Here is a 17,905-nt window from a genome sequence, read left to right on the forward strand (position 1 = left end):
GGGAGTAGCACAAGCAGAGCTAGGCAAGCTTCCTCCCTGTGCCGAACAGAATACAGAGCAGAGCTATTTTGTGATGCAGTGGATCAGAAGAAAGGAAAATGAATCTTCAGCTGAGAAGTCAGATGTATTCGTGTAGTGCAGTCATATCCAGGTTTTTACAGGCATGTTCTGTTTTTCCAACTAGAAAGCTTGTCTTGATTAAATTTAAGGATTGAGGGTACTGGTCTGGAATTTCAGACACATAAGCAGCTTGATCTGAGCAAGCTGCAGGGATGCTGGATAATCAGAGGTCCTGAAGAAGTTCTTCGCAAGTCGGTAAACTGAGGTATAAATTAAATATGTTCGGGACATTTCAGATTTACTGCATGTATACAGATCACCTGTGCAGTATTTTCAGCGTATTTCCAGTGCATCCCATGTGTGCATGTTGCACACATCTCTGCCTGGGAATCCTAGAAAGAAAACAAGGATGCTCTGTCTTTTGAGATTGCCTTCTCCTTTCTTGTTCTAGAAAGGCATGTTATTAAAAGCCTCATTTAAAAATTTGCTTTTATGATTCTACAAATAAACTTTCAGTTTATAACGGGGTACACATTTTCATAGCACAGTTATCAGGAACTAGAAATTAGAAGCTCAAAGGCAGCAGGTTGGGCTCTACTGGTCCAGAAGTATTTGCAGGGAAGAATGTAACACTGTCTTTATTACTAGGATCAGTCAAGATCTGGCTCTCATCGCACGGGAAATCAACGATGTAGCAGGAGAGATAGATTCAGTGACTTCATCAGGCACTGCCCCCAGTACCACAGTAAGCACTGCTGCCACCACCCCTGGCTCTGCCATAGACACTAGAGAAGAGGTAGGAGATCTTCATGGAGAAATGCATAAGGTTCTTCCTTTTCTTTATTTCTTTTGCTTTTAGCATTTTGCATAGCCTTTTTTAGTTATTTCCACTCAACCCGTATGCATGATCTCTACATTGTTTTTTGATTTAAAGTTCCTTTACTTTTCAACAAACAACCCAGAAATTACTCTGTGAACACAGTTTGTCAAAAGGGTGCATACTATCTGTCTGTCTCTTTTTTTCCACAAAACATAGGACAAGATAGTTATTTGTTTCTTGCTTGCCTGTAGCCTTAGATACTGTTGGATAGTATCTAAGTGCATTTAAAGATACTAGTGTGTATGCACAAATATATATAAATGTATATATTTAATACTTTGCGTGGGTATTAAAAACAAGAGAGTCCCTCTTTTCACAGGTGACGTTAAAGTTTCGTCTTCTGAACACTGAAATACTTAGGTATCATCAGTTAACAATAACTTTACATTTTCTTTCTTATTAACATTGTCAAAAACTGCCTTGAAATAAGTTTGCCTTGTGCTTCTAATAATTCTTATTTTCTTTGACTATCTCTGGTGTGCTGTTCTATGAATATATTGACTAACTTGTTCTAGTAACCATCACAGGTCTAATGCTGGTGAACATGTTAATCTGAATTTAAATTACCACTTTCTACCATATTAGAATTCACCCTACTATGTTGTAAATGTTTACTGCATTTTTTTCTTCATAGTATTCCTTTCAAAATGTGTTTATTCATTTTTGTGTGCATAAAGTTTGGTTAATACATTAGTTTACTGTGTTTAGTATAATACTGTCTTTTTCTGTGGAAAAAAAGATATAAACAGTGATAAGAAATCTGTGAGTTGCGTACTCAGGAAAATTGTAACTGCACTCACATAGATTTTGGTTTTAATTCTTGTGGATTTATGGCTAAATTTTAAGGAAGTAAAGTGTTCATTTTCTCAGATCCAGTTAGATCACTCTGATTTTTATCTTACAAAATAATTATTTTCTTCTTAAAAAAATATTGTACAGTGTGTACATCCTACTGCAGGTGGCAGTATCTCCTTTAAGTAGGTGTAGGTGTTTCTGTAACACTATGACTAATCTGGAAAAACCCCTAAATTTGATAGTACGGTACTTAATTCCACAGATGTATTCCATTAATCAAAGAAATAAATTATTCAGTACCAGTTTATAGGTAACTATTATGTTACCTGGCCATAAGCAAAATTTCTGTGGGGTAGTCTAATTTTGCCATGTATGTCTGGTACTTGAAAAAAAGACCTTCATTTTTACAAGGTATTGTTACATAAAAGATGCATCATTTTATACTATGCAAGACAACAGAATGATTTTTATTTGATAGGCTTCTTGTCAACTGTTTCAGAAGGAAAAAAATATTAATCTGATCTTGCATGTATCCGCTAGGTTTCATAAACTGCATTTTTCTTTTACCCCCTAGCTGGTTGACCGAGTATTTGATGAAAGTCTCAATTTTAGAAAAATCCCTCCACTAGTGCATGCCAAACCACCAGAGGGGAATGGTCGGCCTAATGATGCTCGACCTCAGCTAACAGATGCCCTCGATCCCCCAACAATTACCCGGAGAAGGACTTGGAGCAGGGATGAAGTGAGTACACAACAGGATTCTCTCTAGTAATGTGTCTATTTTAAGCTTTTACAGTTGTCAGCCCACTTTATATTCTAGACACTATCTTTTCTTTCCTACCTGTAGCATGTGGCATTAACATTGGCAAAAAATATTTGTATATTATTTAATTTGCGAAATGTTCAAATATGATTGTTTGTATATGATACTGATTAGAACACAAGTATGATTTTTGTTCGAAGTTTAGAAAAGATGTCAAAATATATGGAATTGTTTGTATTTAATTTCCATTAAACTAATAATACCCTTTTTTATTAAAAACTTATTGCAGGTTATGGGGGACAATTTGCTGTTGTCCTCAGTCTTCCAATTTTCTCGCAAGATAAGACAATCCATAGACAAAACAGCTGGCAAAATCAGGTGGGTTTTTAAAAACTATTGTTATTACTGAAAATGTTCTGCTCTCATCAGCATTCCTACTAGTAGAAGAGATATGTATAATACAGATAGAAATGCATTTAGTAGCAACTTGTGTTTTAAAAATGCAATGTTACCTATGGCCTTTCTAGCATTCAGAAATATTTGGGATGAATAATTTTTCCATTATTACTGGTGTGTATTTCACATTCTATGAAGGTAAATATCGGCAAAGTTTACACAGACAGAACAATAACCATCATACTTTCAATAGAGGAGCTGTTCCAGCACATGCAAACGCTGTGCAAAATCTGCATGACCTCTACGCAAGTCTTGTAAAACTCCCTTCCTTAAGGTTAAAATGTTGCTGAACTGTAAAATCAGGCCCTGTATGTTTGCCAAGTTGTTGTAGGGATCACCCATTTGAAGAAGAAAAACAAATGGTACAGAGGAGAGCAGTTTCAGTAAATCCTTCTGAAAAAGAACTTGCTCTGGAGACGATGTGGTCACTATTGAGTTCTAATTTAAAATAACAGATGTAACCATCTGTTATTTTGAATTAAAAATCCTGCTTAGATACTTAGATTCCTGCATAAAATGTCATAGTAGCTAACAGGAAGTATAGACATGTCAAAAATGATAACATGTTGCTCTACCAACAGCTCCATTTAACTTGAATGAGTGAGTGTACAACCATTTGGTGACCACTGTCGTTGACAAGAATAAATGAAAATTCTGAATACAAAGTTCAGGATTATATAATTCACATGTCCTTCTTCACGTCTATGTGCAATTAACAATTTAAAAATAGAGTACATTAAAAAATAAGAAAGTCATTTGGCTGAACTTCATGTATAATTTTCTGAATGTGAGAAAATATTGCAGTTGATCAGTTTGTCTAGGAAATGTCATATATTGAAAACTTAGATGGGTGACAGATTGATCACCAAATCACAAATTTATTTCAGCATAAGGTGATGTAACTAGTAAAAGCAGCAAAATACTAACATATCTGAAGGTTGTATTCTTGTGGGAGTATCAAGAAAGACTTGACCATAGGAATCAAGAAGAAAAAAAAAGAATCTATATAAATAGGTAAAAACTGTAGGTTATCTGCTATTTCTAGTCCTGCTGTTTCTAGTAGGAGGAGTATCACTGGGTGAAGATTCAAGTCTTTAAAAGCCTGCAGCCCGTTCTTATTATTTCTGTTCTAAGTTTTTTTGTGTTTTGTTTTTACCGGTGGTAAGGTGAATACCTTATTTCCACTGTCTTGGAACATGTTCCTGGACTGACATTCATCTCATTCCTCTTTTTCCAGCTCACCATTTTGGGGCTGCAGGATTATAATATTGGAAATATGCCATTTGCTGTCTTTCCCTCTTTGATTTCCCCAGATAAATTCTTTTATATATCGTACTATTTATTTGAATATCCTTAAACAAAAGACATAAATGTCTTTTGCTATGTAAATTTCGGATACCAATGAGTTTCTGAAATGCAGCTGTACAATGCAGTTACTCCCAAAAGCTGTGTCGAATTAACAGTATTAATTTGGAAATAGAAAGAAAATACTACATTAAGTTTTGTTTTGCACATAATTCTCAGGGAAAATACAGTGACATACATAAGGAACTTTGCTTACCAATATATTTTTTCTCCTTTTGAAGCTGCATCATTGGAACAAGAATCTTGCTTATTGATTGACTTATTTGTGGTAGGCCTCTAGGGTGATATGTATCTTAGAGTCATAGAATATCTTAAGTTGGAAGGGACCCGTAAGGACTTAAATTCCTCAGAAACAGTAGATAGTAGATACTCTACTTTTTGGTCATGCTGATTTTTCTTGATGGTTGGCAGTTTCTGATCTGTAAATATGTTGCTAGCACAGCTGGAGTTGACTTACCATGAAAAACTGAGTTCAGTACAGTGAGTTAAGACAAATTTATGTATGCAAATTCATTCTGAGAAAAGCAGGTAACGATAAAATCAAGTGTTACATTTTTCTGATTAATTTTCTGAGCTTAAAAGGTAAATGAGCTACATTGTAATGAATGTAATAATGATGTGAACACGTATGGTATTATAAATATAAGCATACCTGTAAACACTTTACAGAATCACTAAGGTTGGAAAAGACCTGTAAGGTCATCAAGTCCAACCATCAACCCAACACCACCATGCCCACTAAACCATGTCCCACAGTGCCACGTCCACAAGTTCCTTGAACACCTCCAGTGAGGGTGACTCCACCACCTCCCTGGGCAGCCTATTCCAATGCTTCACCACTCTCTCAGGAAAGAAATTGTTCCTAATATCCAGCCTAAACCTCCCCTGGCACAACTTGAGGCCATTTCCTCTTGTCCTGTCGCTTGTCACTTGGGAGAGGAGACCAACACCCACCTCTCTGCCACCTCCTTTCAGGTAGTTGTAGAGAGCGATAAGGTCTCCCCTCAGCCTCCTCTTCTCCAGGCTAAACAACCCCAGTTCCCTCAGCCACTCCTCATAAGACTTGTGCTCCAGACCCCTCACCAGCTTCGTCGCCCTTCTCTGGACACGCTCCAGCACCTCAATGTCCTTCTTGTAGTGAGGGGCCCAAAACTGAACACGGTAGTCGAGATGCGGCCTCACCAGCGCCGAGTACAGGGGCACGATCACCTCCCTACTCCCGCTGGCCACACTATTTCTGATACAGGCCAGGATGCCCTTGGCCTTCTTGGCCACCTGGGCACACTGCTGGCTCATCTTCAGCCGGCTGTCAATCAACACCCCCAGGTCTTTTTCTGCTGGGGAGCTTTCCAGCCACTCGTCCCCAAGCCTGTAGCGTTGCATGGGGTTGTTGTGACCCAAGTGCAGGACCCGGCACTTGGCCTTGTTGAACCTCATACAGTTGGCCTTGGCCCATCGATCCAGCCTGTCCAGATCCCTCTGCAGAGCCTTCCTACCCTCGAGCAGATCAACACTCCCGCCCAATTTGGTGTCGTCTGCAACCTTGCTGAGGGTGCACTCAATCCCCTCATCCAGATCATCAATAAAGATATTAAACAAGACTAGTCCCAAAACTGAGCTCTGGGGCACACCGCTTGTGACCGGCCGCCAACTGGATTTTGCTCCATTCACTACCACTCTCTGGGCTCGGCCATCCAGCCAGTTTTTAACCCAGCGAAGAGTGCACCTGTCTAAGCCATGATCTGCCAGCTTCTCCAGGAGAATACTGTGGCAGGCGGTGTCAAAGGCTTTACTAAAGACCAGGCAGACAACATCCACAGCCTTTCCCTCATCCACTAGTCGGGTCACCTGGTCATAGAAGGAGATCAGGTCAGTCAAGCAGGACCTGCCTTTCATGAACCCATGCTGGCTGGGCCTGATCCCTTGGTTGTCCTGCACGTGCCCCGTGAGCACCCTCAAGATGAACCTGTCCATAATCTTCCCCGGCACCGAGGTCAGGCTGACAGGCCTGTAATTCCCTGGATCCTCCTTCCAGCCCTTCTTGTAGATGGGCATCACGTTGGCAAGCCTCCAGTCGTGTGGCACTACATATTTCTATAAAAATACAGTGGAGAAACTTTAATTAATAAGCAGTTATTTAGCATATTCCCCAGAGCTGTGATAAAATCTTCCTGCTACTCAGAATGGATTTGAATAATACGATGTTATTCATAATGTCACCATAAAGACTAAGCCAGTAAGCCTGACTGTGTTTTCAAAGTCCTGTCTCAAATTTTCTTGTTCACCAATGTAAACCTCTCTCCTGAGAGCACAGACAGTATAGGGTAATAACCGTCCTTACAAATTGCATCATACATATTAAAAAATTGCATCCTTCCTATCTGTGTCCAAATGGAGAAAGATGTGCTTTTTGTGAATGTGAACACTCTTCTTTCTGTTATATTTTAGTTGCAATAGCTAGCTTTATAAAAAGACCAGTTTCACTTCGGCTAAAGTATTAAGAACTTAAGAAATATTTTCAGTCATTCTTGACAAGCAGATCTATCAGAAATTAAAATAGGCTGAAATCAATCATGAAAAAAAATTAATATGAGGATATAAGGAAATATATATCTTTTTGCTTGACTGGTTTCTTCCCCATTTCATTAGAGCTGCCATTTCTGTTTTCTAATTTATAGATAATGTTCCAAGTTCCACAGAGTTCTGTCATTGTTCCTATCTTATATTAAGAAATAGGATTGAGAGAAGTTTTTGATGCTGTATTCCTTGGCTAGTTTCTCCCAGTGCTGGCCAAACTGTTTTTTTTTCCCCAAGTCCTAATGTGATGTTTAGATTGAACCAGATTCAGTTGCTAGGTTCTTTTCTTTCACCAAATCCTCTATATATTTTTGATTTTCTTCTGGATAAGGTCATAGCTTGGGTATTGCAAAGTTATTTTTTTATAATTTATTTTTATTCATTATTTTGTGTAATCAGTTAGGTTTTTATCTGCTGGTGTACACAAAACTACATTATATTTAAAAATTCTGCAGCATTCTTGCCATGTATCCTGTAACCTGATCTTTGCTAACAAATCATTGTGGTGACTTCTCAGGAAGCAGATATGCAGTTTGTTTGCTTTTCTGTCTTTTATATGTTATAATGAGTTTGCAGGAATTTTCAGAGATTATGGAGGGAAGAGGTAAGTAGGTTTTGCAGTGAGGAGAACCTATGTGGTTTTATCAGTGCTCTACAATGTGAATGCAGTGTTATTGGCTTGCTTTGTACCAGGAAAGTAGCTCTTCAGTCAGGCAAAATCTAGGCAAAGCATTTGGGTCAGTGCAGATACTACTTGTCTCTCTCTGCAGTTTGCTGTGCATCCTGCAAAGTGCAAAGAAAGAAAAGTGGGGACTGAGCACAACCAAATGAGAACGTTCAGGCAGATTTGCCCCAGGAAGTAGGACTGGGAAAGGCAAGAGCAGAGGGCGGCAGGCGTTTATAAATATGTTCTTTTAATATAAAGAGTATGGTTAGAAGAAGGAAGAGCAGAGGAGACAGAGATGAAGACCCCCGGGAGGTTAAAATGTACTAAATGAAGAATTGAAAGAAATGTTGTAAAAAGGAAATAGGCTTCCTAAAATTACAGCAAAACCAAATTGGCCTGTCTACTTTATAGTGGAAATAATAACATTTTTTAAATTACTGTTTTCATTTTTTCCTCTTTTTTTTTTAATAAAATGACCTATGAAATGGAAAGCTTTCAAATTGTACAGAAGAAGTAAGAACATTAAAAGAGACTAAGACTGAAAACACACGTACACAAGCAGAGGCATTAATCACAGACATAAAGATAGAAGTATTTTAATATAACATGAGCAAGAAGGTAAATTAAAAAACCAAGCAGTGACACAATAACATCTATATTTTTCCTACTAGTGCTGTTTACTGCTAACTAAAGCCTTATTTTCTATGTTCCTGCTGATTTCCAGAGTGATGTAAATGCTATTAAATTACAGAAAGCATAGCTGTGTAAGATTCTCTGTATACTGAATCAAAATATTTCCAGGAGTTGCCTGTTTTTAGTGTAAGAGCCTATAAGGGATTTAACTGGCTCTGCTTTTTATTTATTTAAACTCATCAGTGTCAGGCAAGTCCTAAATTTCCACTGTAATTGGACTTTGTGGTATCCAGGTTTGCAGCTATATGGCTTTGCAAGCTTTTGCACTCCTCTCCAGAACACAAAAGCAATCTTGTCAGATCTCTGATGATCAACGTTGTTACAAGATGATGGCGCTGCTTGAGACCATAAAGTGTTTCATGTTTTATTCACTGTAGTTTTGATTACTTACAGTTTATTTTTTCCTTCCTCAAGAAGAAGTATGTATTAATGTTTAATCTTTGTATGCTTTGTACATTAATACACTAAAGTCATTCGCAGAAGTGGTCATTTGTCTCAATTCCATGACATTATGTCATGAGAGTAGCACTTCCTCTCAGTGAAACATCTGAACAAAAACATGTGAAGCAGCAGTGAGTGAAGACCTCAAAGACAGAAGAAGAGTTAAAGCAGCTTCTGGATGGGCTGTCTACAGACGTCTCTGTACTGATAAGATAATACAGGGCACACGTTTTGAAAAACTAGACTTTCTTGACAGGATAATAATAGAGGGTAGGATTTTCCATAGGGTATAAATAACTGAAGAAGGATTAACAGAAATGCAGTACTAAGTCTCCCAGCTTTCTTTCAAATTCTTAGTCTTTATGGGATGCAAGGTATCATGAATGGAATTCCGTGTTAAAAATTACTTCCTCAGAGACCTACCTACACTAATAACTTCTTTAAAATGTACTACTTTTCTGTCACGTTTTTAAATCATTTGGTTTGTTTGCCTAGCAGTTTTACTGCAGCTATTTTTGTACTTTAAACTCTGAAATACCAGTTAGAGAAAAAGTGGATTTGGACTTCTCTACGTCATTACAGTGTCACTTAAAAAAAAAAAAAAAAAAATAATACCCTGACCTTAAATATCCACACATTCCTTTTTTTTTTTTCCAATTGTGCAAATGTAGACAGATTAAATGATATTTTTGATATGACAATAAAAACAAAAATTATTTATCACAGCACAGAAGCAAAACATAAAAATGGGGAATCTCACAGTATGCTTTGGGGTTTTACAAATAATAGAAGTGACTTCTTAAAACATGTAATACAAGTGATACTTATATTACTAAATCATGTATATATAATTTGTGTGTTGAGACTTTTCAGTGAAAAATTCCTCTATGAAATGCATTTTTCTTTTAATTTTCTGAAGTGTTTGATTTTTTGTTAAATTAATACAAAATACAAATGTAAAAGAGTTGCATTTATTTACCATTGTTAATCTTTCTCTTCTGCTTTGCAATTGTTGTAAAATGCAGTGTTAATGGGGAATTCTCTGACTACTATAAAATAGTTGGATTTTTAAAAAAATGTTTCAGTGCTGGAGGAAAGAATCAGCTGTGTCTTTTCAACACCATAAGCAAGTATTTAGCTACAGAACTACCATTTTAATGTCAATAGTAACGATATTGCTGAAACCCTGTATGCCTCCCTGAAGATTTAAGCTGTATGGTTGGATTCTGTCAGTTTTCAATATTTCAGGTTTTAGTTTTATTCAGTGCTCCCTATGCTGCTTTCTTGTATCGTGTAGCTAATCTTTCAGGTTTAGTTTGTTTATTTTTGTCTATTTTAAACATACTGTTCTTGAACTTCTTTCTTCTAGAATATTATTTAAGGACAAAGACAGAAATTGGGAAGAAATTGAAAACAAGTTGCGAGCTGAAAGTGAAGTTCCTATTGTGAAAACATCGAGCATGGTATGAATAGTTCTTTTCTGGGATTGAATGAACCTCTTATCTAATTCCTAAATAATCAGTAGAGGGATGTGTTATTTTCAATGATATAAAGGCAAAGATCTTTAAAAGGTTTTATTTGGACACTCAGTATATTTCAAGAATAAACCTAATCTTCTTTAATAATTACTAAGACTTACTATCTTATAAAGAAACAGTCTTAAAAAATTGTTCAGGGGAAATTCTCAGATAAAGAATGCAATAAAAGGGGCTCAGACTGTATAGACCATCAGTACTTTTGTTTAACGAAAGGTAACAACCATTAGTTTGAAGGTTGGATTGCTTTCAAATGAACTTGTTTTACAATTTAAAGACTACTTTACTTACTAATTATTAAAACTTAATATAAAATACTTAATACTATTAATACTGATGATTCATATGTAGATAAATAGTTTATTTTGCTATATGTGAATGAAAATAATCTGTAGATACATTGCAATAAAAGCACTCTTCAATGAAAAATAATCATGTTGATTTTGTGTGGAAGTGGTAACTGTAGGGTACCAACTACAACTCTAGTTGATTCATGTAGTCTTCTACCCCTGCCTAATTAGGGCCATTTCATGACCAGACTGTGTAACCATGTGAGGGAACGGAGCACACATGTTGTTTCCTAGTATGCTGCTCCTCTGCTTCTATACACAGATTGTAGGGTTTGAAAAACACCTCTGCATGTGAGAGCAAGCGGAGAGTCTAGCTACATTATCCTGTCTGGAGTATCTGTTAAGAATGTCAACTTACAGAGGCAGTTTTCTTTTTGGAGGGAAAGGTGGGAAAGGAGACGCCTTCTAACATACTCTGCACTGGACTGCTCAGAAGCAAAATGTGAACATGTTTCCTCTGGCATTGAAATGGCTAGCACTTCTCTGTTAGCTCATCATGAATCATTAAACTCATCCGGATTGATTTTTCCTGTAAGAATTAAAAACTTGGCCTGCAATTTCTGCAGAATGGTATAGTTATAATTTACTAGCTACACTGACAGTTTTGGGGTTTTTTCCAAAGTTTAATTAAGCAAGTTACTCATGGAAGATTCTAATTTTAGAAATAAGATAATATAAGGAGATTCTCTTATCCTATCCATTTCCAGAATAAGATCAGAGTTTAGTGGTTTATATTCTAAATGCCATGAATATGGGGTTTTAAGGCATTCATTAAAAAAGAAAATATTAGTTGTATATTTACTCCTAAGTTCAGCTTTTTACACAATTATTTTCAATGCATTAAAGCATCTCACTTTTGTTTTGTTGCTTGAAAGTGTATAGGGTTTTTTTTGTTTATGCACTGATTTTCAAGTTTCCACTCAGTTTTCAGAGCAATATATGGCTCAAATGCAGTGCTTATTTTTACCACAGAATGTTAGTAAAAGTTAACAGAAGACAATTGTAACTGATGTTTGTTTTGTCCTTGGGACACATGTGGGATCTGCTTAAAGATAATGACTGTGTAAAATCCAAGGTAATCAATCTCTTTGCCACCCGCAAAAATCACATTACTTAGTACAGAATGGGTTTCTGAAATGGGTTAAATGGGTTTCTGAAATCAGTGCCTTTGAAAATTCTCAGCTTTTGAAGACCACTGATAGCTTTTCTCAGCAGTTGGATTAACAGTATTCTTCAGTGTAGGATCCTTCAATTGTAGGATTTACATATTTATAATTTCAGATGTGGTACATTTAATGATTGTTGTGTTTCTGAGTGCGTTGCTGTGGCTACGTCTGTATAAGCAAGTAGTGCAGCACAGAGGAGAAAAATCTGTAAGGCAAACGAGTGCTGAGGACCCAACATTGGTGTGCTGTACAGGGTCCCGTGGGCACAGGGACCAATGGTTGCAGACAAAATCCTGATCCAGTCATCTTACTGTTCTGACTCACATCTGAACGAGGTTATAAATCACCCTATTCTATTAATACTGGGTTTATACTGTAACTTTCCTTTAAAGGTTTGCTGTTGCTTTACCCCATTTCTACAGAACTGTGGTGTCTGTAAGTCTGTGCTTGAGAAGAACTAGCGCAGGCAGATAAGCAAGGGACAGAGTGAGGTTTTGTTGACCCTAGCAATCAGCCAGTGCAGAGGAGCTTTTGATTTCTGAGTGGACCACGGGTGTCCAGCTTCAAGCACTGCCACCCAGGACCCATGGTGGACATGGCTGGGACACCACCAGCAAGGGTCTTTTTGATACCGGGACAGACAACCCAAATAGCGTATTGCAAATGTTGGGGAGGGGGATTGTTTACTACTGATAGGTAGTTCGAGTCTCTTTTTCCTCAATGAAACAAGTTTGTTTCTTTCCTAGGAAATATCATCAATCTTACAGGAACTGAAACGAGTTGAGAAACAGCTGCAAGGTACAAATCTTTTTTCACTTTTCTCTTTCATTGTTGCTTGCTTTAAATTTTTTTAATATGTATCTAATATATATATGTATATAATGAAACAAAGTTATCACATTTTATTAGAACATACTCACAGTATTATCAGTTACATACATTAATCTCATATAATTGCTGGCACATTTGGTAAAGAAACATCACTAAATTATTTTAAAACAGGACAGTCATGATACCTTTTTATATGGGTGAGAAAAGGCTGAACTAAAAATTAAATAGTCCAGAGAATCCCAAAGGAATTATTTGTGAAACATTCTTAATAGAAATATTTTTGTGGGTAAATACTGAAGCGTAGGTGATTTGAGAATCTTGAGATTAGGCTGTATAAAATAGTCCTTGCACATCAGTAATACCCTCATGGGCAGCACAATTCAGTATAAGGAATGCACTGGGACTAAAATCTACACAAAATCTCCAAAAAACCCACCAACTTTATCTGATAGAATAAAATGAAAATTTAGGATTAGCTCTTGACATCTTCCCTTCACACTGCTGAATCCACTCTGTAATTGTGGAGCCCACAGATTACAAAATAGAAAAGTTACTTTGCTTTTCATATGCAAGGATTTACCTATGTATAAAATGGAAAGAAGTCTGTTGTGCTTACAAAGTCTGCTATTTAGATATATATATTCCATTTATCTAAATCAATTTAGAAACTGAGTGTATATTAAAAAGAAGTTGCAATCTTATTTGTGTATTGTTTATGCTTAGTTTATTGTTTAATTTAGAGTGGTCAGATGGATTAGTGGTCCGTGATTATATATAATCATTGTTGTATTCGTTGTAAATTTCCTATATTTGTTATTTTTAGTACTCAGATTTAATCCTATAGTAAAACATGTTTTAAAAAAGAATGTTTCAGGAGGAATTATTATCCACCTTTATAGACAAATTAGTATTTGTTTCATGCTCAGCTATAATTAAAAAATGTTTATTTATTACAAATTATATTGTGTTTAGAGAACATAACAAAGAAATAAGGCCCAGAGAAAGAGGCCAAATCATTTCCTTATGTACGCGGTGGTGTTCAAATAGATGTTATTACAGTTCTGGAAATAAAAGAGAGAGGTTCTGTTAAATGTGACGACATGTTAATAGTACAGTAAAATGAAATTGTACTAGGTGCTTCAGTTTGCCCTCACTACATGGAGGGAGAGGGACAGTAAGTCCATCGTTATGCATTGAAAAGGATAAATGATTACTCTTTTACACAAATTTCATTAAATAATGGAATTAGCAGCTATGGATATTGGGGGGTGGGGTTGAATGAAGCATAATACAGTGGTAATATTAGAGAAAAAGCGCCTTAAACATGACTAAAAATCCCATCTTTCAGTCCCTATAAGTTCATCACAAACAGTTTGTCACCTCTCTTCCCTGTCCACACATCAGACAGTGTTTAGTTTGTGCAGTTTCACTTACTCTAATGTTTTAATATATGTGAATGTTTTTAAATGTATGTATCAGCTACATATATGTTGGATACACCACTCCTTTGTAGTGGGCTACACACATAAAAGCTCATGTCTGTCATCATAAAAATAGAAGTGCTAGAACAGGATTTTCGTATTTTTTATGGTAACAGAGTATCTTATTTTTTATGGTTTGTTCCCTATCCCTTTCATCTTTTCTTGACTGCTTAGCAATCAATGCTATGATTGACCCTGATGGTACCCTGGATGCTCTGAGCAACTTGGGATTCGCCAGCCCCATCTTACCAGCTCAGCCGAAGCCGAAGTCCAGTCCCGTTTCCCAAAGTACCCGTGCTCAAGTGCAGCCAAACTGCCAGCCCGAAGCTCGGGCTTTTCGCCCTGCCGCCGTCCCTGTTGCAGCTGAATTTGAGAATGCTGAATCTGAGTCAGATTTCAGCATACATTTCAATAGGTTTAACCCAGATGGGGAAGAGGAAGATGCCACCCTGCGTGAGTGACATCTCAGTGTTGATACAAAAACCTTTCATGTGGAATGTTTAGGAATAAATGAAAAATTATAATAGTGGTTTTATAATTAAAAAAAAAAGGCTTGGTCAAACAGCAGTTGTTTTATTAAACCAGTTTTCTTTAACTGTGATGCTTTGATTGCCACACAAATCCTTTTCAAATCATAAAAATATGCATAGATACCAGTGTAGGAAAGCAGATTGTGGCAGGTTTGCCCTTTGTGGTTGTGTGCTTTGCAAAATAATTATTATATCAGCAGTTTTCCCTTAATAGATTTATTTCTTTTTAAAAGCCATGCAAGCAGTCTAACATTTAATGTTACTGAAACCCCAGATCTCTTTGCCAAGCTGCTCTAATGAATGGACTTCCTCCACTAAAGTTTGTACAGAACTGTTGAACAGTTACATTTGATTCTGAATTAGATGATTTATATAGGAAACATTATCTTTGACTACAGTGACACATTACTGCAAAAGGTAAGACAGATTTTGGAAAGCATTCATTCTTGTGTACTGAGTATCTCAAACAGTTCTGTGGTTTATATAACCTTGTTGCTGCGTAAATTGTCTTGGGGTTTACAAAGTCCAGATATTATGTTTGCACTAAGATTTGCTGGGAGTGATAGGTGAACATATCGATATCATTAAACAGCAAGCAGTGTTTTGGTGTACATAGAAAACTGGTAATACTGTACTTGTATTATCATTGCAGTGTTTTAATCCACTTTCTGAAAGGACTATCTGGCACTTTTTGATCTTCAAATGTCTTTTGGTGTTAATGAAAGTAGAAGTATTTCATATCTGATTTCTGTCCAAATGTTTGTTGAAACTAGGAAACATTTTAAACATACAGCAACGTGGGACATGTTGAAGCATATTGAGGCAAATGGGCTTTCAACAATTCAAATGCAACATAAGCTTACAGAAGAAATTATCGTTCCTTGGAATGATCACGAGATGTAAAATTTTCTTTAGGGGACTTGGAAATAGAGTTGTCATAATTTGCCTGATCGATAGATGCACTCCCAAGCAAATAATTTTATTTGCTTCTGTATATTTTCCTGTAGTCTTGCTAGTAAAGCTGTCTCTGTCTTACATATTTAAAAGGATTCTGGAAGACGACTGCTAACATAGATGTTTTGCTTCTACCACTGAAAAGCAAGTCTATTTAAAGTTTCCTATATAAGCCTATTTTCCTTATAAGTTGTCCCAGTAACTTAACATTTGGAAATAATAATAAAAATAAAAGTAAATTACTTTGTATTTCCAGAACACTGTAATTTGGAGGAATGTTATTTCTGTTAAATGTAACTAATAGACTGGAATTTTCCTATGTTTGCATCAGTCTCTCTATATAAAGGTTAAAGATACAGTTTTGCAGCTTTTATGAAATGGTCTTTAATATTTCAGCAATAATCCTATATGACATTTGTTTAAAAAAACTACTTTCTGTACACTTTTAAATTGTACAGGCTTTCAGAAGTCAGTGAAAGTTGGACCAGTTAATAAAAATGCAAAAACGTTTTTTGTAGAGATGTAAAAACAAAACCACTAATCTGTTGTATAATGGATTTCATATTTTCTTTAAAAAAATTAAAAAGCAAACAGCCTTCATGTATGACTTAATATGCTCTGCTCCAGCTAACTGTGGAAGCCTGAACTACACTAGTTTACAGAGGCTACAAGAAAGGTTTTAGAAGGTGCAGAAGGGCAAAAATGAATCCACACTAGAGCTAGGTGTTGAAAACCAAGTGTACCAAACCATCACCATAATTCCTTCTTTTGCGTAATGCTTGGGAACATAATTTTTCTGCAGACTTGAGTGGAAAGTAGGAAAAGGCTAGGAAAGATTAAAGGTGCAGGCTCTTCGAGCGAGATTGTGTTTGTGTTCTTTCAGGCTTTTATACCTTTACGTTCTGTAATAAGCATTTTGCATTTCTATGTTCTTATTTTGTATGAACATGTTCTCCTTATTTATTTTTGTTACATTTATTATGTATGTTATTTTGTTATATGCATTTACAACTCCATTTTTAAATAAAGTGTTTCTGGAACTTTATAGATGTGTGAATATGTAATTGAGAGCTGAGAAGTTCACACCGTCTTCCTGCAGTCTAATTTACCTTTACTGAAATAAGAAATGACATGTTTTCATAAACATCTCTTTTCTCCAGAAAAAGTTGTATTATTGCTGCTGCTGCATCATGTATTCTGTGCTGACAATATTGGCTCACTTTCCCGTACTCAGGTTCATTTCCACACTTGAATTGATTTTTGTGTGCAAAGCTAGAGGCAAAAATAATCCAGTGTGCCAGTCACCAAATAGTGACTGTGTTTCTCTTTGTAGAATGAAAGTGAGTGAGTCTTAATGCATCTGCCAGGTGCAACAGTAGATGCTTTTCAACTGCTTTCCTTCTGCTTCGTGTATTGGAAAACTGTATTGAACATTCTGATTTGGTTCCAGACTGGTGCCTTTTTTTCTTCTGTCCCAGCCTCAACTCCATACATACTTTCCTGCAAGACACTAAAATTCCTTTTCTTTAGCTATCTTCATGCAAGAACAAAACTGTGAGTTTAGCATAAAGCTCCAAGAATTTCTTCCCAGCTCACGCATTTCAGTGTTGCTGAGCTTTGCTGTGACTTGGCAGCAGCCAGCTCTGATCTTGCTTCTGTGCACTTGTTTTTCCTTTGTATCCCCAGGCTGATGGCATTAAGACTGCACTAATGGCACACAGTAATGCTCCATAGCACTCAGCTCTAGAAGGGCCAGAGATTTTTACTGATGTTCAGAGATGCCAGTTTGGTATAGTCAAAAGACATGAAAGTTAGAAGGGCTTTCCATGTGCTCAGGACTTTTTCATATACCCCCTTCATTGGCTGGTATTGTTGCCTCATTTGTTGCCAGTATCCCTCTATCTTTGCAGAAGTAAGGGGTTAATATTCTCATGCGCAGAGCCCCATTTGCATAAGTGATAGTGTAGCAATTTGTTATTTCTTGCCATGTAATATTTTCATCTACCTGCTATACTTTGAGCCAAGGTGATGCAGAGATGTTTTTCAGAAGTACTTAGGAAATCCAGCCAGATTGCATCAGTCCTCTGCTTCCTTTTGACATCAGCAAGTGGGGCTGACATGTAGCAGCCCAGAGAAAGCAGTTTAAGCCTTTTCTGATGAGCACTGTTCATTCCGCCCTTAACTACATGTACTGTTCTAATTATACACCCAACAAATACTTCTAATGACACTCACATCTAGTGGTAGCATACAGAAATAAAGCTGAGTAGAATTTGTGTTCCTTACCTGACTAACAGCAAGATGGTGTTCACTACAGCAGGTACATTACATCAAAAGCAACTGGTACTTCAGTCTCGGAAG

The 17,905-nt window shown here is 36.6% G+C and overlaps 1 protein-coding gene across 3 annotated transcripts in view; it reads left to right on the forward strand.

Moving 5' to 3' along the window:
• The window catches only part of CEP170 (centrosomal protein 170), an 87,473-nt gene extending 70,884 nt beyond the window's left edge, over positions 1-16,589 (forward strand). For 2 of the 3 annotated variants that reach the window (XM_059829763.1, XM_059829769.1), the window contains exons 14-19: positions 709-856; positions 2,310-2,477; positions 2,788-2,876; positions 10,067-10,160; positions 12,495-12,546; positions 14,235-16,589. In XM_059829763.1, coding sequence (XP_059685746.1) covers positions 709-856; positions 2,310-2,477; positions 2,788-2,876; positions 10,067-10,160; positions 12,495-12,546; positions 14,235-14,521 — 838 coding nt within the window. In that variant the 3' untranslated portion in view covers positions 14,522-16,589. Of the gene's footprint in view, positions 1-708; positions 887-2,309; positions 2,478-2,787; positions 2,877-10,066; positions 10,161-12,494; positions 12,547-14,234 lie in introns of all 3 variants that reach the window. The other variant, XM_059829775.1, reaches the window with a different exon arrangement.
• Positions 16,590-17,905: the final 1,316 nt, after the last annotated feature.

This window comes from Gavia stellata, chromosome 2, assembly GCF_030936135.1.
Source record: "Gavia stellata isolate bGavSte3 chromosome 2, bGavSte3.hap2, whole genome shotgun sequence".
In the NCBI taxonomy this organism is placed as follows: Eukaryota; Metazoa; Chordata; class Aves; order Gaviiformes; family Gaviidae; genus Gavia; species Gavia stellata.